The following is a 27,939-nucleotide window of genomic DNA, read 5'->3' on the forward strand; positions in this document are numbered from 1 at the left end:
AAGTCTCAGGTTATGGCTCAGGTTGCAGCAACTGCTCCATAGGGCCCAGACTATGTACCTTCCTGGAAGGAGAGTCAGTCACCTTTCATGGGAGTCCATTCCACTGTCAAACAGCTCTTATTGTCAGAAAGTTCTTCCTGGTGTTTAGTCGGAATCTCCTTTCTTGTCGTTTCCAGTCCTACCCTCTGGAGCAGGAGAAAACATGCTTCCTCCATGTGACAGCCCTTTAGATACTTGAAGATGGCTATCATATCTTCTCTCAGTATCCTCTTTTCCAGGCTAAGCATAGCCAGTTCCCTCAACTATTCCCTCTAAGGCTTGGTTTCCAGACCCTTAATCATCTTGGTTGCCCTCCTCTGCACACATTCTAGCTTGTCAATATCCTTCCTAAATTGTGGTGCCCAGAACTGGACACAGTACTCCAGGTGTGGTCTGACCAAGACAGAATAGAGTGGCACTATTACTTCCCTTGATTAGGACACTATACTTCAGTTGATGCAGTCTAGAATAGCAGCAGCTTTTTTTGCTGCTGCATCACACTGTTAAGTTAAGCTTGTGGTCTACTAAAACTCCTAGATCCTTTTCACGTATAGTACTGGCAATCCAGGTGTCCCCCCATCTTATATTTGTGCAGCTAGTTCTTCCTGCTTAAGTGTAGAACCTGACATTTGTCCCTACTGAAATTCAATTGTGGATTGTAGACATATAAAGAATCAACAAAATGTGCAGAGGTTAGAGTTTGTTTCTTTAATAAAAAAAAAAAGGTTTACAAGGCACATGTTCCAACTGGACTGCAACATCGACAGCAAGAGGTTTGAATGCTTTTTTTTTAAAGGGCTAGTTATTTCTCCATTCATTAGAACCATAACAGGTTATGCCCAAAAAACACTTAATTAGAGTGATGCTTACAAGCTTTCCAAATACCGCCTTCAAAGTCCTCAGGGAATGTTAGGAAAATGCTGCATTTTGCACAACTAATAAAAATAAAAATAAAAAGACCTCATCTACCTCCCACTTCTGGCTATTCAACAGCTAGCCCAATAACCAACATTACATTTGCAGTTTTAATTTTTTTGTTACTTTTTTCTCTATAGGGGAAAAAACACTATCACGGTTTGTAAAGGTTTTATCTAACCAGAGGCCATGAGAGCCACCACCTCCTCCTTCCACAGCTGCAGATCTGATTTCAAAAGGTCCCACAACTCACAGAGAAAGCTTACAAAACAGAGCAATCCTACTGTACATTTGTGACAGGGAGAATAGCAGCTGTCCTCATCCATTGTCCCGAGATTTTGCCGTGGACAGGGCAAGGGGTAGCTTTTTTCTTCTACCTTCCCATTGGCTACTGTGGGGAGGAATACGTGCTTGTTCCCACCATGTCCTGTTTCCCTCTTCTCTACAGGCATGCAGGGGACTTCCAGGTGGAGTACCTCCATCTCTATTAGCAAAGCGGCACTTTCCACCCCTTGTTGCTGTAATAAGTTTCTGGAACTTGAGAGCTATCGGATTTCATTTCTCTTCAAGCATGAGGAGTGGGATACGGGTAAGCAACATCACTACTTAAAAATCAGGGGTAAGGGCTTATGCGCTGCATGCTCAAAACAACACATAAAACAAAATTTCAGGCTGGAAAACAAGCTCATCTTCAACTATGTGGACAAGCTTAAAGTTACTCAGCACTGGAGTAAATACTCAAAAGGAGCCCATTTCAGAAGCGGAGATATAACTGCATTTTGAGCAAGACTGTTAGGGCTGAAGTAATTCAGCCAGCGCAGAAGTGCAATCATTAGGAGTGGAATTCATGAACATTAGAGACTACCATAGAGGTTGCTGGTTTACCTCCATTAATGATATTGTATTAGAGCTGGCCAGACATATTGATGTTACTGCATGACCTGCATCTATTTCCATGGAAGCCTCATAGAAATCAAAGGTGATTACACCACAGCAGTGCTTGGTGAAGGGAGGTGGAGTATTTGATGCTGGAAACATGTCAAAACGGGCAGCCCTTCAGTCAGTACAAAACAGTATTGAAACATAAATTCCCTTGCAGTAAATTCAAGGTAAGTGAATCTGATGCAATTTATTGCAGCATCAGAATTTTTTTCAATGCAGAGGCATAATTGCATTTGTAAAGGAACACAGAGAATGACTGCGGCATTAAAACAAAACCTCACGGATACAGACATTGTCGAAGTGAATGCATCTCAAGGCTACTGTCATAAGGCATTTTACATCCAATCACTCAGCAGTACAATATATACCCTCTCAGAAATCATAACACCAATATGATTTTAAGTTCTATGAGCTGGAGTTCTTCATAATGAATTCCTCTTCAAAAAATGTTTGACCTGCATAAAATAGGCAGCAATGAGTACCACACATAATGTGTGTAATAAAATATACACATACTAAATCTGCTTTGCCTGGTTATTCTCATGTTTGTGTACCTTGAATGAAAATGCCAACATCTGGAATTTCAGTTGTAGTCAGTGGATAGAAGGCTTTCCGTGAAGCACAGAAGGAATGCTCTCACAGCTTACACTTTAAAAAAACAAAACTCTTCAGGATTGTTGTTTTTGAAAGACCATAAATATCAAACTCAGAGGGATGGGGGGGGGGGGACACACACACACACAGAAAAGTAAACAAAATTACCAAGAACAACAACATAAAATACGTGGAGAGAAATTGCTAAGGTCCCATAACAATATTTAAATTTTTTTAAACAACCCAAAATACAACCTGCTGTTATCAGCTTCATCTTCAGTGTGTGGCTTTTAAAATCCAATTCGAGAAATAACTTTTAACAAGGCTATAAAACCAGATCAAACTGATTAACCCCATCCATCATATTTAAGCAGACGCACAGTTCTGCAAAGTGGCTGAAATCTGCAAAATGGTTAAGTCAAAACTCTCCAAGCCCTTTCCTGTTTAGGGACTAAATTGTATATCTGAAACAATTAGACGGTCTCCATCATAATATTGGATGTATATTCCTAAAACACATCTACACATTTCAAAGAAAATTGTACATATTAAGAGTAAACTCTTATTTGGGACACTGATTTCTTTTTTAAAGACATGTAATCCACTGTGTGCTACCTTCTTAGGATACAGTCTTTCAACAAACGTTGGGTAAAATTGTGCCCCATTGAAGATCAATGACAGATCTGCCAGAAAGCAGATCATAGCTAGCAACCATGATTAACAAGAATCAATCTCAGCCAAGCACTACCCTGTATACAACTCATACCCCACCCAACCCGAATAATTTCCAGCAATCTCCAAACCCTCCTGCTCCACTTCCATTCATTAAAAAAATATGGTGGGAACCTACAGCTCCAAAAAGGACTGAAAATCCTCCCACAACCCCAGATAAATATGCATAGCTTCAGGATCATGCCCAGAAGGTTTACACGTTCCTTTTTTTATATTTAACCATGTAAATAAAACTACTTAAAGGCAGCAGTTGCTATAAACAATAAAAAATAAAATCAATGCACATTAAAATAAGGTTAAAACTGGAAAAGCTGGGAAGAGGTATTTTAAAATATGGAAGACAGTCCATATTCTACTCGCATGGCCTTGCAGCATCTCTCTCTTTCGCTGTTCTGTAGTCTGTCCGCAGTATTCCAGTCAGGTACCGTTTTGCATGTTCTCAAGGATGTGTGTGTGTGTGTTTATACTGTATATGGGATATAAAAAAGTACGTTTGTAAATGACCTCTTCCCATTTAGGAATTCTGCCAACTCAAGTCAGTCTTCAAAATGGCATCTCAGGACTGGAAGGATATCACAGTGTTGATTTTGTATACGTAATAGGATCTGTTCCAGTATACTCGAGTGAAGTAGTTCACGTACGGAGAATAGTTCATTTTGATCTCCTGACAAAACCGTCCATATTTAGAGTAGCCATAGCTGTCGTTTTCTTCATAATACACCTGGGGAGAAAGAAGGAAAATGTGTATTTTAATTCAATGCACACAAAGGACTGACATTAACCAATTCTTAATTTCATGATCTGCGAAACTGTCAACAACACTAGTCTAGCTGTGCTGGAGAAAGAGAGAGAGGAACATTTCATTTGTAGAGCAACAATTCTTTCTAAAAGTATATTGTAGAATGTAGGAGCCACTCATTAACAGCACGGAATCTATTATCCCATATGAGAAAATTCAATGCAAGCTACCTGTGTCATGTATGACCTAGTTCCTGCATTGTAGGGGGATTGAACTAGATGACCCTTCCAACTCAATTATTCTATGATGAATAATATTCAAATAATCATATTTGAAACTTTATGCCTTCTAAAAGGAAACTTGCAAAAGAATTTTGACAGAAGCTCAAGGTGCTACTTACATGGCCGTTGGCAATATCCAGTAAGTCTTTGACCCGGCATCCCCTCACAGGCCCCACCTCATTGCAAATGGAATCCTCTATAACCAAATAGGTGGCTTTGTATGACGTGAGTATCTTGTAAATATCTTCAGCTGATCTTTTGGAATAGATCTGAAAAATCTGCAGGATTCAAATGTGCAATCGAAATTTAAAAACCTTATTCATTAATTAATGGGGTGGGGGGAAACAATTCTAATGCAAGAATTTTAAACAAAACTTTTCATCATGTGTCAAACAAAAGCAGTCACCCTCAAGAATCCTTCTCTATAGGGGTGAAACGGCTGATCAACTTCCACATTGGAACTAGAGGCAAAAAAACATAGACTGAACTCCACAGAGATATTTGGGTCAGAGCCACTAAGGCCAGTAAACAAAGGGTGCAATCGAGTGTAAATTAGGCACATGGTAAAAATCAGTGAGTTTTACTCCTGAATCCTACACAGACTTACGCCAGACCCCATTGAGTTAAATGGTTTTTATTTCCACTTGGAAGAATCCTCAGCAACAATAATACAGTGCGGAGTTTAAATTTCTGTTGATTTGAATGAACTTAACTTTCTAACTTTCTCAGCTTGTACTCAAAATACATGAGCAAGTTTAGGTTCCATTTCCCGCCTATGGAATGGGAATAACAGAAACATTATCCCCAGCAAAGATTTCAACGTACACTACAAAACGTGAGAAGCCCTTTAAATATGGGACAAAGCAAAGATGACTCACATTCTCATTCCTCTTTTGCAGATCCTCCTCATTATACAGGGGCAGATTGGTCACCATCCAGCCAGTGCACAACTTGATCGTGCCCATCAACTGCGGACTGCCGGCAAACACAGCAGCAATAGGAGCCTGTCTTCTGGGGGGGGGGGGAGGAGAAACCATGTCCTCACTTATGTAATTCTATAAAATTATATAGTACAGCCTGAAAATGCTCTTGGGACCTGTCTGTGCTTCCACAGCCAGGGGTGCTCTTGCACAGCTTAAGACTGCAGTGCTCACGGCGCCTGTTCCTAGAGAGGGTGTATTGGGACACAGTCACCACTCTTTAGTTCCATGAGGATTAGAGAATGATAAGGCACTCTGTAGGGACGCGGGTGGCGCTGTGAGTTAAACCACAGAGCCTAGGGCTTGCTGATCAGAAGGTTGGCGGTTCGAATTCCCACGATGGGGTGAGCTCCCGTTGCTCTGTCCCTGCTCCTGCCAACCTAGCAGTTCAAAAGCACGTCATGGTGCAAGTAAATAAATAGGTACCGCTCCGGCGGGAAGGTAAACGGCGTTTCCGTGCGCTGCTCTGGTGCGCCAGAAGCGGCTTAGTCATGCTGGCTACATGACCCGGAAGCTGTACGCCGGCTCCCTCGGCCACTAAAGCGAGATGAGCGCCGCAACCCCAGAGTCGGTCACGACTGGACCTAATGGTCAGGGGTCCCTTTACCTTTACGGCACTCTGTGTGTGGCTGCCTCTGAAAAATATTTGGAAACTTCAGCTGGTGCAAAATGCAGCAGTGAAGGCAAGGCCAGTCTAAGACATCTAGCTGTCTGAGGCAAAAGATAGGCGGTGCCGCAACACATCACACCACTCCAGGCTGCGCAATAGAGGAATCGACAGGAACGGGGTCCTGCACAGCTGTAATGCTGACAATAGCAAAACATGCAATCTAGATGGGTTAAAACACACACATTCAATTCACCAAGGTTTCTTCAACCGGGCAAAGTGCCGAGTGCAAACCCAAAAAGGTGAGTGGCAGGGCCACATGGAGCTTGGCTAGAGGCATGTGCGAGGGAAACAACCGCTGCACTGACTGCAGCTTAGGTTACAAAAAATATCCTGCACTAAGGAGGAACACCAAAAAGTACACAAAATGGGATGGCTTACTTGATCCAGGTCATGAGTCCGACTGTGTCAGGGTCATAAAACTCCTGAAGTTCTGAAAGTTCTGCCATTATCCTAGGAAAAAACTAAAAGGAAGCACCAAGGCTATGAACTGTGGGAAAACAAATTACAGAACTTTAAATAATGCAGGGGATCAGACTAAAAACCACCTTTCTAGCTTCACTATCAAATCGCAGCAGCATCAATGCTCAAGAGCCCTTCGCTACACTATTAGGCTAGCTTCCATCAGAGTGGACAGAAATTGAATCCATTTTATTCTTCATAATGCATTAGTAAAAGAAAAAAGGAACCCCTTTGACACAAATACTCCCAACAAAATTATCCACAATTTATTAATAAAATGTTTGGTTAATATAAAGTGTTCGTTTTTCTTAGGAGTTCCTCATCACCGGGCTAGATTCATTTTTATTTCTATTTATTTACTTTAGCAAACCAACCAAGCCTGCATTTGAGACTCACAGTGCTACCTAGTGGCCATACACTTTTGCTGCTGCCATTTTAGCTGTGAATTTCTGGCCAAAGAGATACGTTGGAAAAGCCTATCTCAAAACACAGCAATATATGGAGAATTTGGAGAACTGCACGAGCATGAAAATGAACTACCTGTTCACCCTTGTCAAGTCCCCTTCAACCAATACTCCAACTGGATAATGCTGACTGCTGTTAGTAATAATGGGAGCGTCATATTATCTTACCTCTTTCCACAAGCTGAAGCCTATGATAGCTGGAACTGCCATACTCAGGATAAGAGCCTGAAATATCAATCAGACACACCATAAAAGATTTGCTCTTTTAAGTGCTCAACTATGCAAGCACAGATACCTTCTTATCACTACAGTTCACTCATTGGGACTGCAGTAATATACACACATTTGCATGGAGGGAAGTCCCATTGGATTCAATGGGACTTACCTTGAGTAGGCGTGTACAGGATTGCACTGAAAAGTTCTAAATAATACAGTGGTACCTCGGTCTATGAACAGCCCTGTTAACGAACTATTCGGTGGACGAACTCCGCAAAACCAGAAGTAGGTGTTCCAGTTAGCGAACTTTGCCTGGGAAGACGAACTGTGGAAGGCCACCGGCAGCAGGAGGCCTCAGTAGGGAAAGTGCGCCTCGGTTTAAGAATACTTTGGTGTAAGAACGGACTTCCAGAATGAATTAAGTTCGTAAACTGAGGTACCACTGTACTGTCGGTTAATCAGCTTAACAAAGCAATCCTATACTTACATTATGCCAGGACCAGAGATAATTGTCATAGAACAGGCACTGTATCCAGTGCGCAGGGTTCCTGATCATTGGGGATGACTGAAAGCAGATTCAGCTGCACATGCTTATCATTCCCCTTCAGGCTTTCTCCCCCATGCAGTGGGGGAAAGGTTGCGGGTGGAGATGGCATGCACACAGCTCCTCCATGGATACAATTAATTAGAACTAGGAACTCACCAGCAAAATAGGGTGCACAGCCTTCAGTCGGAGCCACTTGAAAAGAGTCATCCAGAGCTCTGGGGAGCAGACACCGAACGCAGCAATCATGCAAACATAGGGAGTCCACACGTACTTCATTCTAGAAAACCACCATGCAAATCCATAAAGAGATGAGTTCCTACATACATTGTTCAAGAGATATTGCTACAGCATCCAATCCCACTACCATCTCCAAGTGCCTTCGCGAAAAGCTTTGTAAACATCTAGAACTCAAAAAGACACCACTGAAGACTGCAAAGAAACCTACAGCAATTTCTCTGTGTCCTTCAGCAAACTACTTCTATGTGGGCTTTCTTTAGACTCAAACCCATTTCTAAGCCTGTTTGAGGCATCCAAAATAGGTATTTGAAGCTGCTTTCATAGAACAGTACTTCCAGAGGCTGCAGGAGTACATAATGGTCCTCGCAGACCCATAAGAATCCTATTCAATCATGCAATGTCAGGCTGTCCGAGGGGTCTTCTTGCCTCTATTTCCTAGGGTGCAGATAGCCCTATTCTGCAGTTAAAATCTGATTCTGCAACTGAAGCCCATTTTGATCCAAGCACATATATTTGTCTGAAAGAGTTCCTCCATCCCCACCCAGAAAGAAATGAAAGCAAGTTAAGAGTAATTCCTTGCCACTTCCAGGGAAAACAAACCTAGACAAACTCACCCTTCCATCATCATTGCAAGCAATCCCAGCGAAAGTGTGTGAAGTACATGGTACACAACCTCTGGCCTTTCTCCAATCCTCCCGCCCTCAAGCTTCCCTGTGTCATTGACTGGTTCACCACTGCAGCATGTGGAAGACAAAGACAAAGAAAAACCATAGACAACTAAGCAGTCCATATCAAGCCCTGAGATGGGGCTCTTCCTTATGCCCATTTGTCAGAAGTAAGCTTGCATTAAATCACACCATGCAAGTTGAAGTTAACTTTTTTTTTTAGCAAGAACACGATCTGCAAAGATTTGGCAGAGCGTCAGACCTATTGAGCACAGCAGCCCACCGCTCTTAAGTCTTGCCCCATGGATCAGATGCCGAGACTGAAAGTCCCTCCTCTCCAGGGTTTTCCCCAAGCAATCAATCAGAGACTGTTCCTGCATGAAGCCAACCTCTCCTCCGCCCTTTTCATACCTCTTCTGGTTCTGGGAGACTGGGGGGGGAGGGGAGCTTGTCACAGCAGGAGGGGGAGGCACCTGTGATTCTTCACCAGCCGGTCAGGCTGCCAGAAAAGCCCCTCCGTCTTTTGTCCGACGTTGTAAGCGGAACCAGGCACAGTGCTTGCAGCAATTAACTTTTTTGCTCAGTAACAAATGAGTTAGCACACAGCACACTCATCAGATAAGCACGTCAGTTGCAGAAGCTAAAGTTCTGTCCTCTCTCCCCCTTATTTATACCTCCCTCCTCCTTACATTTTTTCACTGCGACTCAACTTTTCTTAATTGTTGTAGCCTTTTCTCAACCCTTAATTCCTGCACAGAGAGTTGAGGAGGGGAAGGAGCTGAACCAGGACTGTATTGCAGAGAAGACACCGTCCCTGCTCCTCTATCCATGTCTGTGGCTGCCTCAATTCACCCTCATTCTCTGCTGATGATTTCTCCCTGTCCCACAAGTCTCAAACCTAGTTCAAAGTCCCCTTCCCCCTCGGGTACCTCCTGGTCTACTGGCTGCCACCACTCTTCTTCGTCCAGCCAATCCCTGACTCATCTCTGCCTCTTGGCCTCCCACTCTCAGGTTTCAGCTTCTGCCTGATTCTGGACTGCTCTCTGGCACAGAATCTCCCTACTCACTAAGCCCTGTTACATCTTCAGCTTCTGACACCTCCTCTTCCCAGTCTCCTCCTTCTTCTCTGACCGCTCATTGTTGCCCCACCACTCCTCTCTGGGCTCTGAGCCTTCTTTCCTTTGGGGGTTCCCCAGGTGGTTCCTCCAACCATTCTTCCAACCATTCCATGATATCAACTTAAAGCCTTACAATAACCCAAGAACAGACCTCTTAAGTTCCCCCTCCTCTTGAAATTTTCCCCCCAGCCCTGCCACCAACCCTTTTTGCAGCAGTATCTTTATTCAGCACAGCCACTGCTTACCCAAAACCAGCTACAATTAAAACATTAAACATATCCAATATGACAATTTCAATCTCTTTCAGCTCAGTCTTTGAGCAGATTCACACAGCTTCCAATGCTGAAGCACTCTAGGCATGATGGTGGGGCAGTGAACTAATGTCACCACCGTAATGTCACCATCCTTAGCCAACCTGATGTTTTCCAGCACATGCCGGCTGGGGCTGATGGAGTTGTAGTCAGAAACCTCCGAGGGCACCAGGGTTAGCTAAGGGTGGTATATATTCTATGTCGTGTGCAGCACGTACTTGCCTACAATCACACCTTTACATGCAACAGCTCAGATTTATACTACTATTCTAGATAATTTTTTCAGATGGAAAAACAGAAGAGGGTTAGGCATTCAAATGCAAACAGATATGCATGCATCGTATATTATGTCATAAGCAAAGGCAGGGGAAGTTATATGTACTACCTCAAAAACAGTCTTTTCCAGCTTGGAAGTTCTTGTTCTGCAGCTGGTGTTTGCTGTTGAAGGTACATCCATTACATGCAGCAACTAACACGTAAGGTCATAAACAAGCTACGGACCATGCGGTTGAGAACAGAGAGAAGTTACCTTACCTAATTCTCCTGAAGGTGGCCTGGCCAACAGACACAAGGCAAATGATTAGCACTAAAATGTAGAAAGGCAATAGTGAGGACTGAGTGAGTCGCAGAAAGAAGTCTTGGGATGGTGTCTGAAGGGACTCTTGACAAAGCAGCCAGTTGATTGTGAAGTTTCTATAAATTGCAAAAAAAGTGGGGGGGCAGTCATGAGCTTAGCCAGTCAGTATAAGCCCTATCAATTGCATTTTCTAATATGGTTAATCACCCAGTTGCTGGATCAGACCAAAGACTTGTCTGCTCCAGCACTTTGCTCCCACAGTGGCCAATCAGATGTCTATGGGAAGCCCAGAAGCAAAGGCAGTGCTGCTTTCTAGGCAGGATGGCTCCACTGGTCCTTTTGCACCACGCCAATCTTATCTGGTGCTCCTGCCACGGTGCCTGCCTCCCCTTCTCCCAGTTAAGTGGCAGCAACCCTGTTGCTGGGAAGCTAGGATTGCAGCTCCACCCTACTGGGTGACTTGCTTCTCCCCACAAGCAGGACATGAGCTCAATTGCACTTTTCTGCCCGTGACCCTCAGCAACAGGTATGTAGAGCCATACCGCCTCTGATTCCAGAGGTGGCAGACAGCAGCTACGTTGGCCTTATCCTCCATATGCTCTTCTAAACCCCTGTTAAAGCTGTTCACCAAATTGCTGGCGTTCACCAAATCCTGTGGTAGTGAACTCCATAGCTTAGTGTGTTGTGTGAAAAAGCACTTCCTTCTGTTTGGAACAGCTATCGTTCAACTCCATTGGATTACCCCAGCTTCTAGCATCATGAGAGGAAGAAAAAACTCTGTCCACTTTCTCCAAGCACCATGCAGAATTTTACGCACCTCTATCATGTCCCCATTCCCTTCCCTTGCTTTTTACAGAGCTCCAAATGCTATAATCTTTCCAGTTGCTTCAGCCCATTGTGACTGCCTTTTTCTGCACTTTTTAAAGCTCGACAATATCCCTTTAGAAGTGCAGCAACCAGACAGTATACAGTTTTCCAAATGTGGTCGCATTACGGTATCGGCAGCTTTATTTTCAAATGATTCCCAACACTGAATTTGTCTTTCACAACAGCTGCACATTGGGCTGGCATTTTCATCAACCTTCCCTAAGATACTGAAAATCAAGTAATAACAAGTACTCCCCATCTCAGTGTGTAAAGCTCTGCTAGTGATCCTGGACAGCTGCCACTGGGTTAGAGCTGATAAGATTCTCAAACAGACGCTATGCTCTCCTCCAGTGATCGTAATGTACAACTCCTTGCATTTTACAAAATATCACTTCAGACTTACTTAGTAATGTTTAAACCCAATTTTACTTCAAGCACTTTGATTAAATGTTCATTTTCTTTATGGGGAATAAAAGTCTGCAAAACAAACAGAAAGGAAATTGTATGTTAGCACCACACTTTTGAGACAGACCGTTGCTACATCTGACAAACATTTGCAACCGCAAGAGATAAACAATCTTTCAGTTAGCAGCATCACATTTTCTACTGGAAGATTTTTTTTAAAACAAAAAAAACTTAGCCATGTTGAGTGTTTCAAAAGATGGGTTAATTCTTTACCAGTTCTATCCACTACCTTTTCCCATTAGAAAAAGAAAAAGCACAGCAGGAAGAGGAATTTCAAGATTATTATTGTTTCCCTAGGCAACTAACATCCAAAAACAAACAAATGCTTTCATTATCCTGTATGATTAATTTTAAAAAATAAAAATAAAATCTTACCTTCACTACAAAATTCAAAGTCACTGTTATTGTGAATACCAAATAAAAGTAAATGACTTTCAGCATCCTTGAAAGAAGCGTCCCCTTTTTCGTATTCATCTAAAAAACAGACAAGGAAGTATTAACTTTACAGAAGAAGAAGAAGAGTTTGGATTTGATATCCTGCTTTATCACTACCCGAAGGAGTCTCAAAGCGGCTAACAATCTCCTTTTCCATTCCTCCCCCACAACAAACACTCTGTGAGGTGAGTGGGGCTGAGAGACTTCAGAGAAGTGTGACTAGCCCAAGGTCACCCAGCAGCTGCATGTGGAGGAGCGGAGACGTGAACCCGGTTCACCAGATTACGAGTCTACCGTTCTTAACCACCACAGCACACTGGCTCTTATAGAGGAGGGAGACAGGGAACATCAGGCCTGTGGGTCAAATGGAGCCCTCCATGCCTCTCAGAACCCACTCAGGCCACGTCCACCCCCTACTTCCTAAACCATGGCCCTCGCCTGCCCTTCTCTACACTCTCCTCAAGCACTTCTGCCTGACTGGAATGTGTCCCTGACCTCGCTTGCCTGCACGGAGAGACGTGTTGTGTTACAGAACACTCTGCCCTTTTCATGGCTGGGATGCATCCTACTTAGGTTGCTCCGCCCACTTTTGCCTCAGACCCCACCCACTTTGGGCCTTTCATGCCCCACATGCAGAGATGTCAGGAGTTAGAAGAAACAAGGGTTGCTCAGTAGTGCCAGGCCTAATGACCACAGCAACTCTTCTGAATGTCCCTGCCTTCCCACAGCTGCCTAAGTCTCCTCCTTTCCCGGGTCTTTCCCAAGCCACCTGAGACTATGCCGGCATGCCTGCCTTTGCTCCTTTCACTTCATACCTCTCCTGGTTCTGGAAGACCAAAGGGGAGGGGAGCTTGTCGCAGCCGGAGGTGGAACCATCCTGGCTTCTTCACCAGCCTGACACATCTCCGCCTCTTGGCCTCTTGCTTCTGATTCTGGACTTCTCTCTGCCACAAGCTCTTACTGCTCACTAAATCCTGTTACCTCTTCAGCTTCTGACACCTCCTTCTCCCAGTCTGCTCCCTCTTCTCCCTCTGACCACTCTTTGTTGTCCCAACACCAATCCCTGGGCTCTGGGCTTTTTTCCCTTGGGGGTTCCCCAGCTGGTTCCTCCCACCATTCCACTGTATCCAGCCCGTCCATGACAAAGAGACCATGGAAGATTGTCCATGGTGGAACACAGACCTCAGGTTTTAAAAAGATTCACTACCTCTGCTAGAGAGAAAGAGAAAAAGAACAGCAGTACAGGCAGAGGTAAAACCACCAAATGATTTCCCAATTATTACCTGGAGGTATTTTGCCAGCAGCACCGCTGCGACAAGGCTGAGGAGTGGAGACACTAACAGAGCTGGATTCTCAAACTGTAACATGTATCCCAGAAAGAGAGAAAAGAGGTAGACCTTATACACTTCATGTACCTGTGGAAGGGAAAAGCAAAAAGGTATTGACCCTCAAAGCAACAGGCGATCACGGCTGCAAGAAACAACCATCCTCTATATTTAAACTTTTTCTGCCCGCCTTTTATCTGTGCCTGTTAGCAGAATGAACAGTTCACAGGCTTAGAAGGCAGGCAAAAGGAGAGGGGAAGAGCAACAAGCTAGCAATTAAACTGGTAGTAAAATTGGTAAGTTTCAAGTGCCAAAATACCTTCTCTGTCTGCGTGAAACCCACAGTGTCCAACAAGAAGAGAGACACAGCCTGGACAAACAGCAGATAGTGACTGTACTCCCACATCATCATGAAAGTGTAGGTTGAAGCACTCACCAACAGGTAGCAAAACCTCTGGGGGAATTGAAAGGGAAGACATCTTAATCACCATGTACTTATTTTCATACAAAGCAAGATTGGAAAAAATATATAGTATCAGTAACTGGCATTCCATCTTAATCCTGCATAACTCTTGAATGCATTTTTATTCTTAATATGATAGTAGCAAGAAGAAGAGGCCTTAACAGTTCTCAAAAATGAATGTTTTTTTGGTCCTTTACATTTTTCCTTAGGCAAAACCATCTCATTTTTTAAAGCAGAGTTGGGGCACCCTTTCCAGCCAAAAGGCTGCATTTGCCTCTGGGCAATTTCCCGTGGGCCACATGGCAGCGCTGGATTGGGCCAGGGGAGTGGGCGGAGCAATTCATGTAAATTTAAACCTTCGTATGGTATGAACGCTCCTCTCTTATCCTCCATCCACGGAAACAATAATGCATTATCTGGGTTTAAGGACACATGCCAGCCAGGCAAAAGTACTCAAGATGTGAAGGAATGCCAGTAGAAAGTGTGTTTATGGAGGGGGTGTGGCCTGGGGAGAGTTCAGAGGGCCAAACACAGAAGCCTGCAGGGCCACATTCAGCCCCTGGCCCTAAATGGTTTACTGGATCAAGATTCTCAAATCTGATCAGCCTATTTATACTATTATATTTTGACTGAAAACATCTTCATCTTACCTCAGCAGAAGGATTTATGTTGTTCTTTAAATAGCCAGTAAGAGCTGCTACTTGACAAGCAAAATATGGCAATGCCCAATTTTCTCTTGACGGGATAGAATAGTCTATTTTTGTGGTATCTGCCCTGGAAAACATACAGGGACGACCCATTAAAATATACAGGTTACTTTAGAACATAAATATAGGCTTGACTATTGCTCTTGACAGAAACAACGTAACAGCAATAAAGCCTTAAGCGATCGGCACTTTTGGAAGGGAAGTTCTAAAAAATCCTCTGTGGTCAATGTAAATGTCCCTGCAAATCTGGAGAGGTAGAATCGATAACTTGCTCCTTCTATTGTGATATGCATGGTTTTTATTGACCCATTTCAAACGGAAATTCCCAGAACGACTGGATGCATTTAATGCTATTTTACTCCTTTCTGATAAGAACACATCCATCTCTTCCAGGATGGCTCAATATTGTGCTGCTGCGTGTAAAACTCTCCAGAGACTAATTTTAGCAAATTGATAATTTTGTTCTCTGTGCCGGGCATTTTATAATACAACACTTATGGTTCTCTATTTTGTTTTTATTGTAATGGTTCTCTATTTTGTTTTGTTTGGTATTCTTTTGTATATTCATTTGTATGACTTTTTTTCTGAATATTAGTCACTGACCATAATAAAGAGCCTTGGAGTTTTTAGCGATTAGAACTTTTGGGGGACTGATCATTAATAGCCTTGCTATTTAATCCTAGATGTCATTTTTCACCCTAACCCAACCTGGTGCCCTCTAGATTACAACACATATTGGGTCCAGGCAGCATGGCCAATAGGCCTGAATGGAGCTGCAGGCCAAAATACCTGGTTGGGAAGACTGCCTTCTACAAATAGAAGCATACTCTAATGAAAGCAAGGACAATGAGCTTTTACAATAACATTTCGATTTCTAAATTTTAAACAGCAATACTGCAAAAGCAATGATCTATGCAATGGGTTCTTTCCCTCTCAGATGTATATCTTTGATTTTATAAACAACAAAACAGCACAAAGTATAGCCACAAATTGGAGTATAAACTACATATACAAGAATTAAATACCTTGCCCTGTCATGAAAGGGCATGTGGAAAGCGACAAGCTCCATCAGGAATCCATATGCCTATAACCTCTCCACAGAGAATTTCGTACGATGGGCTTCAAGACACTTTCCAGACATTTAAAGCCCAACATGCAAATGTAACCAACAAAAACCACAGGACAAAAAGTATGGTGTGTGTGTGTGTGAAATAGAAAGGCCACAACCAATTCTTATCCACATGATCCATTTCCCGCTCTTATAATATTTCCAGTTACAGAATGAACCTTTCCTGGTAGTGTAATACATCAACAACTAGAAACTTTCATAAAAGTTCCCTTTGGAAATAGTGTAGAAGGGAAAAGGAAAAGAAAGAATTAGGAATACAGTTGCTTGTTCAGTTCAAGGCAGGGAAAGAACAGCAAATTATGGGGTGGGGTGGGTAGTAAAGATTTGCTTTACCTGTTAATAATGAACCAGACAACAGTCAGCATCCCTGCCAGCCAAGTCCCACTCATTAGCCAGCTGGTTACGAACAACGCAGTCACATAGATCCCCTGCAGTCCAAATACTATGCCAATGTAAAAATATACTGGCTCAATAACCTCCTGAAAATTAAAGACATAAATATTTTCAAACACGCAATACTAGCAGCTGAGTTACAACAATAAAGCACAGTTTGAAATTCACAAATGGAAAGAGAAGCCCATGAAGCTGATGGAAGATAATAACCGGGGGTGGGGAGTAGCAGCAGCACCTTACTGTTGCCGCAAAACACGAACCCCTTTATAGAGCAAAGGCAAAGGCTATTTGCATGGGTCATTGAGAACCCTCATAGCAATAAACTGCAGCCATGCAGCTTTCAGCTTTTCAAAATATAGGATATGGACTTCCTTAAACTACTCAAACTACTCTTAGGGGTGCTTCCATTAACTGAGACCCCACACCCAGGTCTCAACTAAGGGGCTGATTACACACAGAGGGGGTTGCACTTTCTCTGGGCACACAGAGAACCCTCAGTGCACAGTGTAGCAGTCCTCCGACAGCTCACCACATATAATGCTCTGGAGGAAAACAAGCTGCTTGCTTTTAGGGCAGCACACTTCTCAACTACTTATCCCCTAGGACTGTAAAGAAACAAGAGAGGGGCAAAGCATACTTCACTGCCAGATGCTTGGTATAAGAGGCTGGCGATCAATTCTGGATACAACGTCATTTGCCGCACGACATTCATGGTCTTCAGCGAGAGAGTCCTGTTGTCGTGAGTTAACTGATTAACGCCTGAGAATGAGATTTGGGTGGGAGGAAGGGATGCCAGCATTATTTATGCAATTTCTCAAGATCAACAAAAGGAAGAGTTCTACCATGTTTGGTTTCTGCAACTTGAGCCCTGTTCAGGAGTCATGCCTAAGAATGGAACATCTACATGAGTTGAGGCCAGGCCAACTAGTCTCGCCCCCCAATGCCCTTGCATGTGCTGGCCCCATCCTTCCTGCATTGAGTAGGAAGGTCCAAAGGGTATTCGGCTGAGCAGGCTCTGAAGGCTCCTTGCAATTGGGACCACAGATGGCACAGTATTCCCAGTTATTGGGAGGCTTCTAAGCATGTTCAGTTGAATGCAGACCTTCCTGCCGAACAAGAGAGGATTGGAGGTGGATGGAATAGATGGAACACCATAGGCAGGACTGATGTGTGCCTGCCAAATCCGCTACTTGTGTTGCCATTCCCTAAATGCTGGAACAGGACTACTGCGGAGGCTACTTGCAAAGGCATAGGGCATCTCCATGGGGTGAAATATAGGAATAGCCTTCAGGATAATGTGCTTTGTGAAAAGCTGCTAGATGCCATTTCATAACATAACAAGCAAGGTTAGACACATGTATTGGAGAGCATCTACACCCATTTGCTTGGGAGGCTAGTAACTCCCTTCCAGAACTAGTCCTGCTACAAAGCCTGCATTTGCCTCCTGTTGAAGAATTTGACAGGCAGCCTCTGGCTTTGCCACTATGCAGTGAACACTGCAGCTTCTTGAACGACACAGTGTGCAAGCTTCGTTGCGCCTGTCCTGAAATCTAGCTCTTTATTTACAATTCATTAGCAGCGCAGGCCCTGCTCTACTCTACAGCTCGCAGCACAATCCAGGGAAAAGAGCTTTTGATGGTGGAGTGAAGTTCTGTGGCTCACAGGGGATTCTCAGCTGTCTCCTGTAGGGGAACAGATCAGGTCCATAGTTCTCCTTTGCCTGACCACTGGGTTAGGGTTTCCAGACCACAAGGCCTAATGGGATTAGAAATAGATTATCCCAGAGAACATGGGATATAATACACAAGTGGAAGCTTTGATGAACCAACTTTGCATTGATAAGAAGATGTGCAAACGGAGTTACATAAGCCTGTGCAACATCTTTGTGTAATCTGAAAGCTTACATGCTTTCTCTCCTCCATCCCAAGAAGCTACTCAGTACTATCTTTTCTGATTTTGTCTCAGTTGCTATTTAGTAAATGTATGTGTCTTACCTCTTTTAAAGGAGGGAGCTCTTAATAAGTCTTTGTAAAATGAGTAGTAAATGGCACCATCACCCTGAAATGTGATTTCTCGTTCAAGCTCCTAGAAAACCAAAATCAAAAAACCAAAATCATATTCTCATTTTATATTCATTTGCCTGGATGACACAACCATCCAATGAGAAAGGATACATCTTTAATAAATCATGGGGGAAGTTCGACTGGAGTGTCATTTCCATTCATTAATAATCCTAACAGCAATAATGGGTGATATTCAACTAAGTCATACTCACAGCAAACTGAGTGCAGACAAGTCCAACAATTTCAATGGGTCTGCTCTATTGATGAATGCTGGATATCACCCAATAATAGTTATAAGATTTATTGAGCTATTTGTCAATGAACTTCCACGAGTGGCTCACTACAAAATGTTAACAAGATTTAAAAGCCAACAGTAAAACACAGCAAAAGAACAAAAAACACCTCCTCCTTGCACAGAGGCTGTGAAAAATATTTCAATGGAAAAGACCTGGGGCAGCACAAAACTCCAGTTGCAGCTTCTGGCAATTGCAACAGCACACTTGTTCACCACAATAATGGGAATTAATCTGGAGTATCTATGAGCTAAAAAGAGCTGCCTTTATGTTCCTATATGACAGCCTAACTATCTTGATACTGGTACTCCATCTGGTAGAAGCCCTTTTCCAGTAGAGAAAGGTGTCTGTACCCACCCGTCCTAGTACGCAAGATGCTTTATCACACTTCAAGTTCAGACCAGCCCAATAAAGGGTGCAGAGAAGGGGGGAAAGGGGACATGGCCTGGAGGAAGTTCTGAGGGCCAGACAGAAAGGCTGAGAGGGCCACATTCAACCCAAGGGCTAGAGACTCCTCTCTTCTGAATAAGGTAAAGATAGTGTGTTTTCCGTATTGTTTGTAATTATGATTCTATTTCCTTACCGGCCTGCCAGAGAACCAGAATTTGCGCTCATGGTATGTCGAAAGGTACATGGCATACATCATTCCACTTATGACTGCTGCAAGACAGCCAAAGAAAAGCTTTGCGAAACGTGGAATGAAGACATCTGTAAAGGAATGTTAGGAACGTCACATGAAGCCACCAGGAAGCTCTAGGTCTTGAGCACAAAGAACAAAGCTTTCAAGGCCAAACCAATGGTCCGCCTAATCCCGTATTCTCATATCAGCCAGTTCCAGTGACCTGATCAAGAGTTTCCAACAACACACAGAAGCTACAGACCGCTGTGTGGGTAGTGCCATTATATACTTTAGTCATTATATAGTTCAATCTGGAATTTCCTGTTGCTGTTTTTCCTATCAAGCTTCCTGAGGAGTGTGTCCTGGTCTAAGCCTTCCAATGCCATGACCTTCCCCTCTTTGGGGGATGAGGATTTGGAGGAAGAACTGAAGGAAGAACAGGGAACTGTTCACAGGGGGCGAGACACACTGGTTTCCCGTTCCCCAGAACCTCCAGCACAGAAGGAGTCCATTCTGTCAACACCTCTGTGGCCTGAGGAAGTCACGTCATCACCCTCCAACTCTGCGGACTCCGGCTTAGATGCTCCAGCAGAACCATCATTTCCACCACTCTGTAAGCTGCTGAAATGGGCAGAAGAACTTTAACCAGGGAAGCTTCTCTCACTGAAGACAGAGCTTGCCACCCAGACTGAACTGGAGCATTATTTAAGGGGAAACTGCAGTTCTCGGAGTTCTTTAGGGAAAAGCATAAACTGATTTCGTTTCTAGCTACTGTACATTTCTCATGTAGATGGCCCATCAGCAGTACGCCTGTAGGCAAAGGAAGCGATGCACGAACGTGACTGCTTTGCAGAAGAGTAACTGTGAAACCAGCATGAACTGCAGAGTCAACCACTAAGACAGCCTAGCCTTTTGTTTGGCAGTCGTTACATGGAGAATAGACAAAATGGTCCACACTTGCAGTAATTGACTGCTAGCCCAAAACTAGCAGTCAATTACTGGAAATCAAATATCATTTACTAGTTTAAGAGGTTTGATAATATGTGTTTTCCCTGCTGGTCTCAAAGAAGAAGGCTTCTCTCTTCCACAGCCAGCACAGAAATGCAGGCTCCTAGTTTTGTAGTCGGCTAGTATTTTATTCTTTAACAGGCTAGAGAAACTTTTGCATGTTGATGTACAAGGCTGCACTATTACACAGTGTGCTGCAGCCACAAGTTTTCCCCCCTCAATGTAAAGATTTTCACGTGGTGCAACAGAAGAATTGCAAAGTGAATTTGCAACACAGAGAAAATCTTAACCCATATACATGATTTTACAATGAAAGAAGTAGAGCGCCACGTTAAAAAAAAGGGCACAACTTACATTTTTTTGACTTTTTCGTTTCCTCCTCATTTTCTTCAGGAGCTTTTCCTTCAGCTTCTGTACTGCTCGGCTTCTTTCTCTGCTTCAGATCTGCAGCTCCTGACAACAGAGCCAGAAGTTATTATTGGGCTGCAATCCTACAAATACACATTCTCTCTCTTATCTGGGAACAAGTCCCATGGAACTCAGTGGGACTTCTTCCAAAAAAGATTGTGTCTCATTAAGTTTTCTAATTAGGTGTGGTGCCCATATATTAGCATAATGCTGGACAATGGCAAGCATCAGCCCCAGTGAACTGTCTGTGCTCAGGGTATTCAAAGGGCAGCCTTCCTACATAAGCAGCCAGACCCCCCACCGTCATAGTCATAGTCAGAGGCCCTGCTTTGCATCTCACTGACATCAACAGAAGGCTGGCTGGCATTTTCAGTTTTGGTGCCCATGTTGTGGAACTCCCTAACCTGGGAGACCCAAGTGGACCCCTTTCCATGGCACTGAAGAGCACTGAGGAACAATTGCAAAATAACAAATAATAGGTATCAGAAGGCAAGTGCAGAGTGAGGGCACTTGCAGGCAGATGTTTTAATCCTTCTCCCGCTGTGCCATTTCTCCTCTGCCAATTACTATCGCTACCTTGGCTGATTTTAACCTGTTTTTAATTCATCCAGATTCCAAGGTCAGAAGTTAAGTACATGGGGAGGGAAAGGGGGGAGGGAATTGGCAGGAGAGTCTTCAGACACAAGACTTCTGCCCACTGACACTCCTACAAACTCCCACCAACACATTCACAAGAAAAAGTATTTTAAAAGAATTGGGGTTTTTTTGGGAGGGGACCCCTAAATTGGGGAGAATTCCCAAAAAGGGCCCAACGAGGACTGAACATGCTCAGCAGGCACTGACTGTTGTTAGGGAGTGGGGCTGAAAATCAAGGCAGGGGGAATGAAATGGCCAGAACCCTGAACAGCTCCCCACTACATCATTTTCTTACAGGTTCTACTTGTGATCTCCTATGAGAAGACCTCCTGCAAATCTGTGTGTCAGAGGGAGACTTTTAGCTAAGTAGAGATCATTATTCCAGACTGCATCTGTACTGGAACACTTTTAAACTATTTTTATATGTGAAGCTGTTTTTTAATTATTTTTACACTTTTCTGGTTTCACCATTGTATCTATTTTCTTTGTTCTATAATTGTGCCTTTTATTATTGTAAACTGCCTTGGGACCTTGTGGTAAAGGGCAGGTAAGTAATCTATTTTTAAAAAAGGTACAGCTTTGAACACTACAGCTCTATACCACTGGTTATTTTACCACACACAGACAAGACTATGCAAATTAACGTTTTTTCACACAGTTGAGCTTCAAAACCTTATTTATAACAGGAAGGTCTAAATAAAAAGCATTAAAACACCCACACTGTAACACAGAGGAAGTCAGCTAAATGACGTACATGTTGATTTTACAGACTGCTGAACTGTGACCAAAACACACAAGCAAACTGCTTCTGTTTAGTTTCCTGCTGCTTTAAAAACAAGGAAAATCTTGTTTTCACTCCTGAATACCTTTTACCAAGGTGAAAGGGAAAGTTGAGCAAGGTTAAGTGCTAAAAATAGGTCTACAGATTTTCCACTCTGACACATAATTAGGATGGTTAGCATTTCAAAGGACCCCCATTATGGGGGCACGGGAGGGGACTAGAAGCTATTAGCCACAAGCTACAATACCTAAATTCAAGAAGAGGTGGCAAGAACACACAGAGGAATTATACCAGAAAGAAATGGATGTCTCGTACACCCCAGGTAGTGTGGTTGCTGACCTTGAGCCAGACATCCTGGAGAGTGAAGTCAAATGGGCCTTAGAAAGCACTGCTAATAACAAGGCCAGTGGAAGTGATGATATTCCAGCTGAACTATTTAAAATTTTAAACGATGATGCTGTCAAGGTGCTACACTCAATATGCCAGCAAATTTGGAAAACTCAGCAGTGGCCAGAGGATTGGAGAAGATCAGTCTACATCCCATTCCCAAGGAAGGGCAGTGCCAAAGAATGCTCCAACTACCGCACAATTGCACTCATTTCACACGCTAGCAAGATTATGCTTAAAATTCTACAAGGCAGGCTTAAGCAGTATGTGGACCGAGAACTCCCAGAAGTGCAAGCTGGATTTTGAAGGGACAGAGGAACCAGAGACCAAATTGCAAACATGCGCTGGATTATGGAGAAAGCTAGAGAGTTCCAGAAAGACATCTACTTCTGCTTCATTGACTATGCAAAAGCCTTTGACTGTGTCGACCACAGCAAACTATGGCAAGTTCTTAAAGAAATGGGAGTGCCTGATCACCTCATCTGTCTCCTGAGAAATCTCTATGTGGGACAAGAAGCTACAGTTAGAACTGGATATGGAACAACTGATTGGTTCAAAATTGGGAAAGGAGTACAACAAGGCTGCATATTGTCTCCCTGCTTATTTAACTTATATGCAGAATTCATCATGCAAAAGGCTGGGCTGGATGAATCCCAAGCAGGAATTAAGATCGCCGGAAGAAATATCAACAACCTCAGATATGCAGATGACACAACCTTGATGGCAGAAAGTGAGGAGGAATTAAATAACCTTTTAATGAGGGTGAAAGAGGAGCGCAAAATATGATCTGAAGCTCAACATCAAAAAAACGAAGATCATGGCCACTGGGCCCATCACCTCCTGGCAAATAGAAGGGGAAGAAATGGAGGCGGTGAGAGATTTTACTTTTTTGGGCTCCATGATCACTGCAGATGGTGACAGCAGTCACGAAATTAAAAGACGCCTGCTCCTTGGGAGAAAGGCGATGGCAAACCTAGACAGCATCTTAAAAAGCAGAGACATCACCTTGCCAACAAAGGTCCGTATAGTTAAAGCCATGGTTTTCCCAGTAGTGATGTATGGAAGTGAGAGCTGGACCATCAAGAAGGCTGATCGCTAAAGAATTGATGCTTTTGAATTATGGTGCTGGAGGAGACTCTTGAGAGTCCCATGGACTGCAAGAAGATCAAACGTATCCATTCTTAAGGAAATCAGCCCTGAGTGCTCACTGGAAGGACAGATCGTGAAGTTGAGGCTCCAATACTTTGGCCACCTCATGAGAAGAGACGACTCCCTGGAAAAGACCCGGATGTTGGGAAAGATGGAGGGCACAAGGAGAAGGGGACGACAGAGGACGAGATGGTTGGACAGTGTTCTCAAAGCTACAAACATGAGCCTGACCAAACTGCGGGAGGCAGTGGAAGACAGGAGTGCCTGGCGTGCTCTGGTCCATGGGGTCACGAAGAGTCGGACATGACTATACGACTAAACAACAACAATACCTAAATAGAATCTCCACATCTCCAGGGGTGAAACACTTCTAAATACCAGATCCTTGGAAAAAACAAGGTCCCATCTGCACTATACATTTAAAGCAGTATCATACTAATTTAAACAATCATGGCTTCCCCCAAAGAATCCTGGGAAATGCAATTTGTTAAGGGTGCTGAGAGTTCTTAGGAGATCCCTGTTCCCATCACAGAGCTAAGATTCCCAAAGTGGTTTAACAATCAACCCCAGGGAACTCTGGGAATAGTTAGCTCACTAAGGGGAACAATAGTTTCTAAAGTTTCTCCGCACCCTTTAAAAAGGATTCTTTGGGGGAAGCCTTGACTGTTTAAAGCAGTATGATACTGCTTTACATGTATGAATGGGGCCACAAGACTCTGTGGGTCTTGGCCAAATTCAGCAGGACTCTTCATGCGTTCTTATGAAACAAGTTTGTCAGGCTCACGAAGCCCAATAAACATTACAAACCTCTTTCCACAGAGAAGATAAAAATCTCACTCATCCGCAATCACTAAGAACAATCTAGACAATCTCAGTCAGCATTGTAGTCCCTTATCCAGAATTAGGAGATTTTCAGAGATGCAAATGACATTCTGAATTCTGAGCTGGTGTGTCCAGATGTTTAGGATATCTAAAATACTATATACTGATCTTTGAAGGTAAACACATTCACAATACCAAACAAACCTGATATGAGCAGCACTATGTTGTGCAATAAAGCCAAGAATGTTATGATGTGATAAGGTCATATCTAAAGCAAAATGTTAAGTTTCCTTTCAAAAATAAGTATCTGTAAAGGAGATAACGAGATTGTCCAAGGGTGCAAAAACAACAGTTGCTTAAGGTCACTGTCCGGCCCCACTTCTCTTAATCTTTTCCCAGGTTGGGGAGGGAGCAGAGTGGGTGAGTAACAGAAATGGGAGGTGGAAGAGGGCAGGTGGTTTATGGCTGCAGGTGTGTATGATGGTGGATGCAGACTGGGGAACAGGGCACATTAAACATATTGCAAAATGAGATACAAGCAATATGTCAATGAAAAATACAGCAGCTTGCAACGATGGCAATAATAAATAAAAGTTTCTCTTGGTGCCAATTGCTCAACTACCTTAAAACAAGCATGATATAACCAAGCCAGTGCTTCAAGGATAACAGTGTTAGGGTAACAGGCCACCACTAGTCTTTTTTCTTTAATGCATGCTCATTTGGAGGATGCTTGCAAAATGCACACATAGACTTTAACTGCTTAGGTAGGTTTAGCTTATTAGTCAAAAGTTAACACTTGACTGAGCACATGTACTGCATCTGAGTTTTTTATATTGCAAAGACCACTGTTGCATTTGAGCCACATAGAAAACCCTCATCATCTATACGTATGTTGAACCTGTCACCCAGAAGTATGTTCCACAAAATTATTAAAACTTTAAGACAGTATGCTTCAAAGAATGAAAAAAACAACTTAATAATATTATGTTTAGGTTATGTAGCTTAGACCAAATTCTGTTCATCTAATTGAAGGAAAGGGGAAAGAAAGATAACAGTAAGCCAAATACAGTGGTATCTCGGTCTATGTTCACTAACTATTTGGAAAACGAACTCTGCAAAACCGGAAGGTGTTCCAGTTAGCGAGCTTTGCCTCAGAAGCCAAACGGTGGAAGGGCACCTGCAGCAGGAGGCCTCAGTAGGGAAAGCACGCCTCGGTTTAAGAACGCTTTGGTTTAAGAACGGACTTCCGGAACGGATTAAGTTCGTAAACCATGGTAAAGGTAAAGGTAAAGGGACCCCTGACCGTTAGGTCCAGGCATGGACAACTCTGGGGTTGTGGAGCACATCTCGCTTTACTGGCTGAGGGAGTCGGTGTACAGCTTCTGGGTCATGTGGCCAGCATAACTAAGCCGCTTCTGGCGAACCAGAGCAGCGCACTGAAACACTGTTTACCTTCCCGCCAGAGCGGTACCTACTTGCACTTTGACGTGCTCTCAAACTGCTGGGTTGGCAGGAGCAGGGACCAAGCAACGGATACCATTGTATAAAAATCTGGTGGTGTGTTAAATGAAAGTTTCTGTTTTTACATTAGTTTATAGAATTGTCCTTATAGATATGAGTGTGGTTAAATATTCTGAGATAATTTGGGGCACATATTTTGTGGTAGGGACATCACATGATACTTAAGAAATACACAAGCACTTTTGTAACTCCCAGGCTAGGGTACTAACAATGCACTCTACATTGATCTGTCATTGAAAACTGTTCAGAAACTTCAGTTAATTAAAAATGTGGTGTCTCATTCATTATCAGCCACTGAGAGCACAGTACAACCATGCTAGGAGATCTGGCACTGGCTTCCTGACACAATGAAAAGCACCAAAGCACCAGTTTCAACCTTTAAACCAGGGGAACTGATTTCAGTCTGAGGCCCACATTCCCCTCTGGGTGTAAATTTGACCTTTGTAAGGTAGGGTAGTTTCCACATATGCTCACAACCCTTCTCTATCCTCCCCACAGGCAAGCAAGAGTTCAAGGACACATCCCAACCTGGCAAAAACTCTTTAAGGAAGGTGCAAAGCAGGGCTGGTTAACAGTGTGGCCAGGGTGGGTGTGCAGCCTGCAGGGAGTCCTGAAGGCCAGGCATGAAGGGTCCCTGGCCATTTCGGTCCCAGGCCAAAGATTTTCTAACCCTGCTTTAAACCTAACTGAAAACAGCTTTGGTCCAAGGGGGTGCTGGGAGAGCTCAGAGTCCTATCTTTGCCAGAAGCTAAAGACCAGGACTTCTCTTTCATCAATAGGTCTGGCAGGCCATCTTGCTTCTGTTTCACAAGGTTGGTGCAACAATATTTTTGTTGCAACAACCGCTGGAGTTGGAAAGGCAAGATCTTGCTGAGCTGACATATGTCTTTCTTTCTTTCTTTCTTTCTTTCTTTCTTTCTTTCAAACAAGAACCAGATAGAGGGCTGTTAATATATTTTTGTTCCACTCCTTCAAATGTCTATACCTGCCAACTTTGGTACAAGATATGTTGTTTATTTGTGCATTTAATACAATCTTGCTTAAACCTTGTTTCATCGGAAGCCACCCTGAGGGTCCCATCAAATTATACCAGCGGTTTAGACTTTTCAAAACTTTAAAAAGGCACGGAAGATGGAAGCAAATGAGTATGAAAGCCAATTAAAACAAACATGGGCTGTACCTCCTCACACAGAAAGCTCTTCCGTGTAGGAAGACGCACAAGAACCCCATATAACGCAGAGAGCATCAAAACCATCACACACCCCTGTTGGGCGCCTGCAGATTTTGCTTTCCCCCCCAAGTGCTTCCTGTCCAGAGAACTCCTTAACAGGCAAAGCATATTCCTTGGAAAAACCAACCACTTACTTTTGTCACCTGCATTTCGAAAAACCTGGTTTTACCTGTGTCACAATTGTTTGCAGAAACTGAGAAGCCAAAAGAGAGAAGGAGGGGAAAAAATCCACATACACACTCACTTGTACAGGGACGAAGGGGAGCTAAATGCCCACCTGGTCGTCCTCGCCTTCCTAACTCCGTCCCCACGACCCCTTTGGCTTCCCAGTGCCCACATTCCTTCTTGCATTTCGGTGAGCCCGACACACACACACGCCCCACATCCACGCCCCTCCTAATCTCAACCCGCAGCGCCTTCCTCCAGCCCGGCCGCGGAGCCCCGCAGCCCCAGGGCGAGAGGGGGGGGGCTGGGAAGGAGAAAGGGAAGCGCGCGGCACGTCCCAAGCGCCCACCTTCCTTCTCCATCGCCAGCCGCCGCCGCGAACGAGCCCCCGGAGGTGTGGAGCCGGCCTCTCCGGAGCTCAGGGGCCGGCCGGGGTCTCCCGTTCCTTCTTTCCCCCGCGCCCGGCCGCACTCGAGCCCCACACGCCCCGCTCGGGCTGCAGAAGAGGCGGCCTCTCGCTTCCCGTCAGCGTCCCTCTCGCCCAGCCAGCATCTCTCTCTTTTCCCCCTTCAAGGCGGAAGCGGAA

The 27,939-nt window shown here is 43.8% G+C and overlaps 1 protein-coding gene across 1 annotated transcript; it reads right to left on the reverse strand.

Annotated features, from left to right (window-relative positions):
* Positions 1 to 724: 724 nt before the first annotated feature.
* DPY19L4 (dpy-19 like 4) lies at positions 725 to 27,939 on the reverse strand. Its single transcript, XM_081014048.1, has 19 exons — positions 27,703 to 27,939; positions 20,608 to 20,706; positions 19,210 to 19,334; positions 18,265 to 18,355; positions 16,908 to 17,029; positions 16,211 to 16,356; positions 14,692 to 14,815; positions 13,898 to 14,032; positions 13,537 to 13,668; positions 12,194 to 12,292; positions 11,757 to 11,830; positions 10,444 to 10,602; positions 8,430 to 8,549; positions 7,735 to 7,855; positions 6,984 to 7,040; positions 6,271 to 6,353; positions 5,121 to 5,253; positions 4,362 to 4,520; positions 725 to 3,943 (listed from the first exon to the last, which is right to left on the reverse strand). The coding sequence occupies exons 1-19, from the start codon at positions 27,713 to 27,715 to the stop codon at positions 3,779 to 3,781; spliced, it is 2,157 nt and encodes a 718-aa protein (XP_080870174.1). The 5' UTR covers positions 27,716 to 27,939; the 3' UTR covers positions 725 to 3,778.

The sequence above is a fragment of the Podarcis pityusensis genome (genome assembly GCF_964106645.2).
Source record: "Podarcis pityusensis genome assembly, chromosome: 7".
Taxonomy (NCBI): Eukaryota; Metazoa; Chordata; class Lepidosauria; order Squamata; family Lacertidae; genus Podarcis; species Podarcis pityusensis.

Bases quoted from the DNA above. Each gene is read 5' to 3' on its own strand.
- DPY19L4 (XM_081014048.1), bottom strand. The intron at 17,030-18,264 runs GTAAGACACATA...TCTCATTCTCAG, and splicing joins AGCTCCCTCCTTTAAAAGAG to GCGTTAATCAGTTAACTCAC. The intron at 16,357-16,907 runs GTATGCTTTGCC...TTTAATTTTCAG, and splicing joins ACCAAGCATCTGGCAGTGAA to GAGGTTATTGAGCCAGTATA.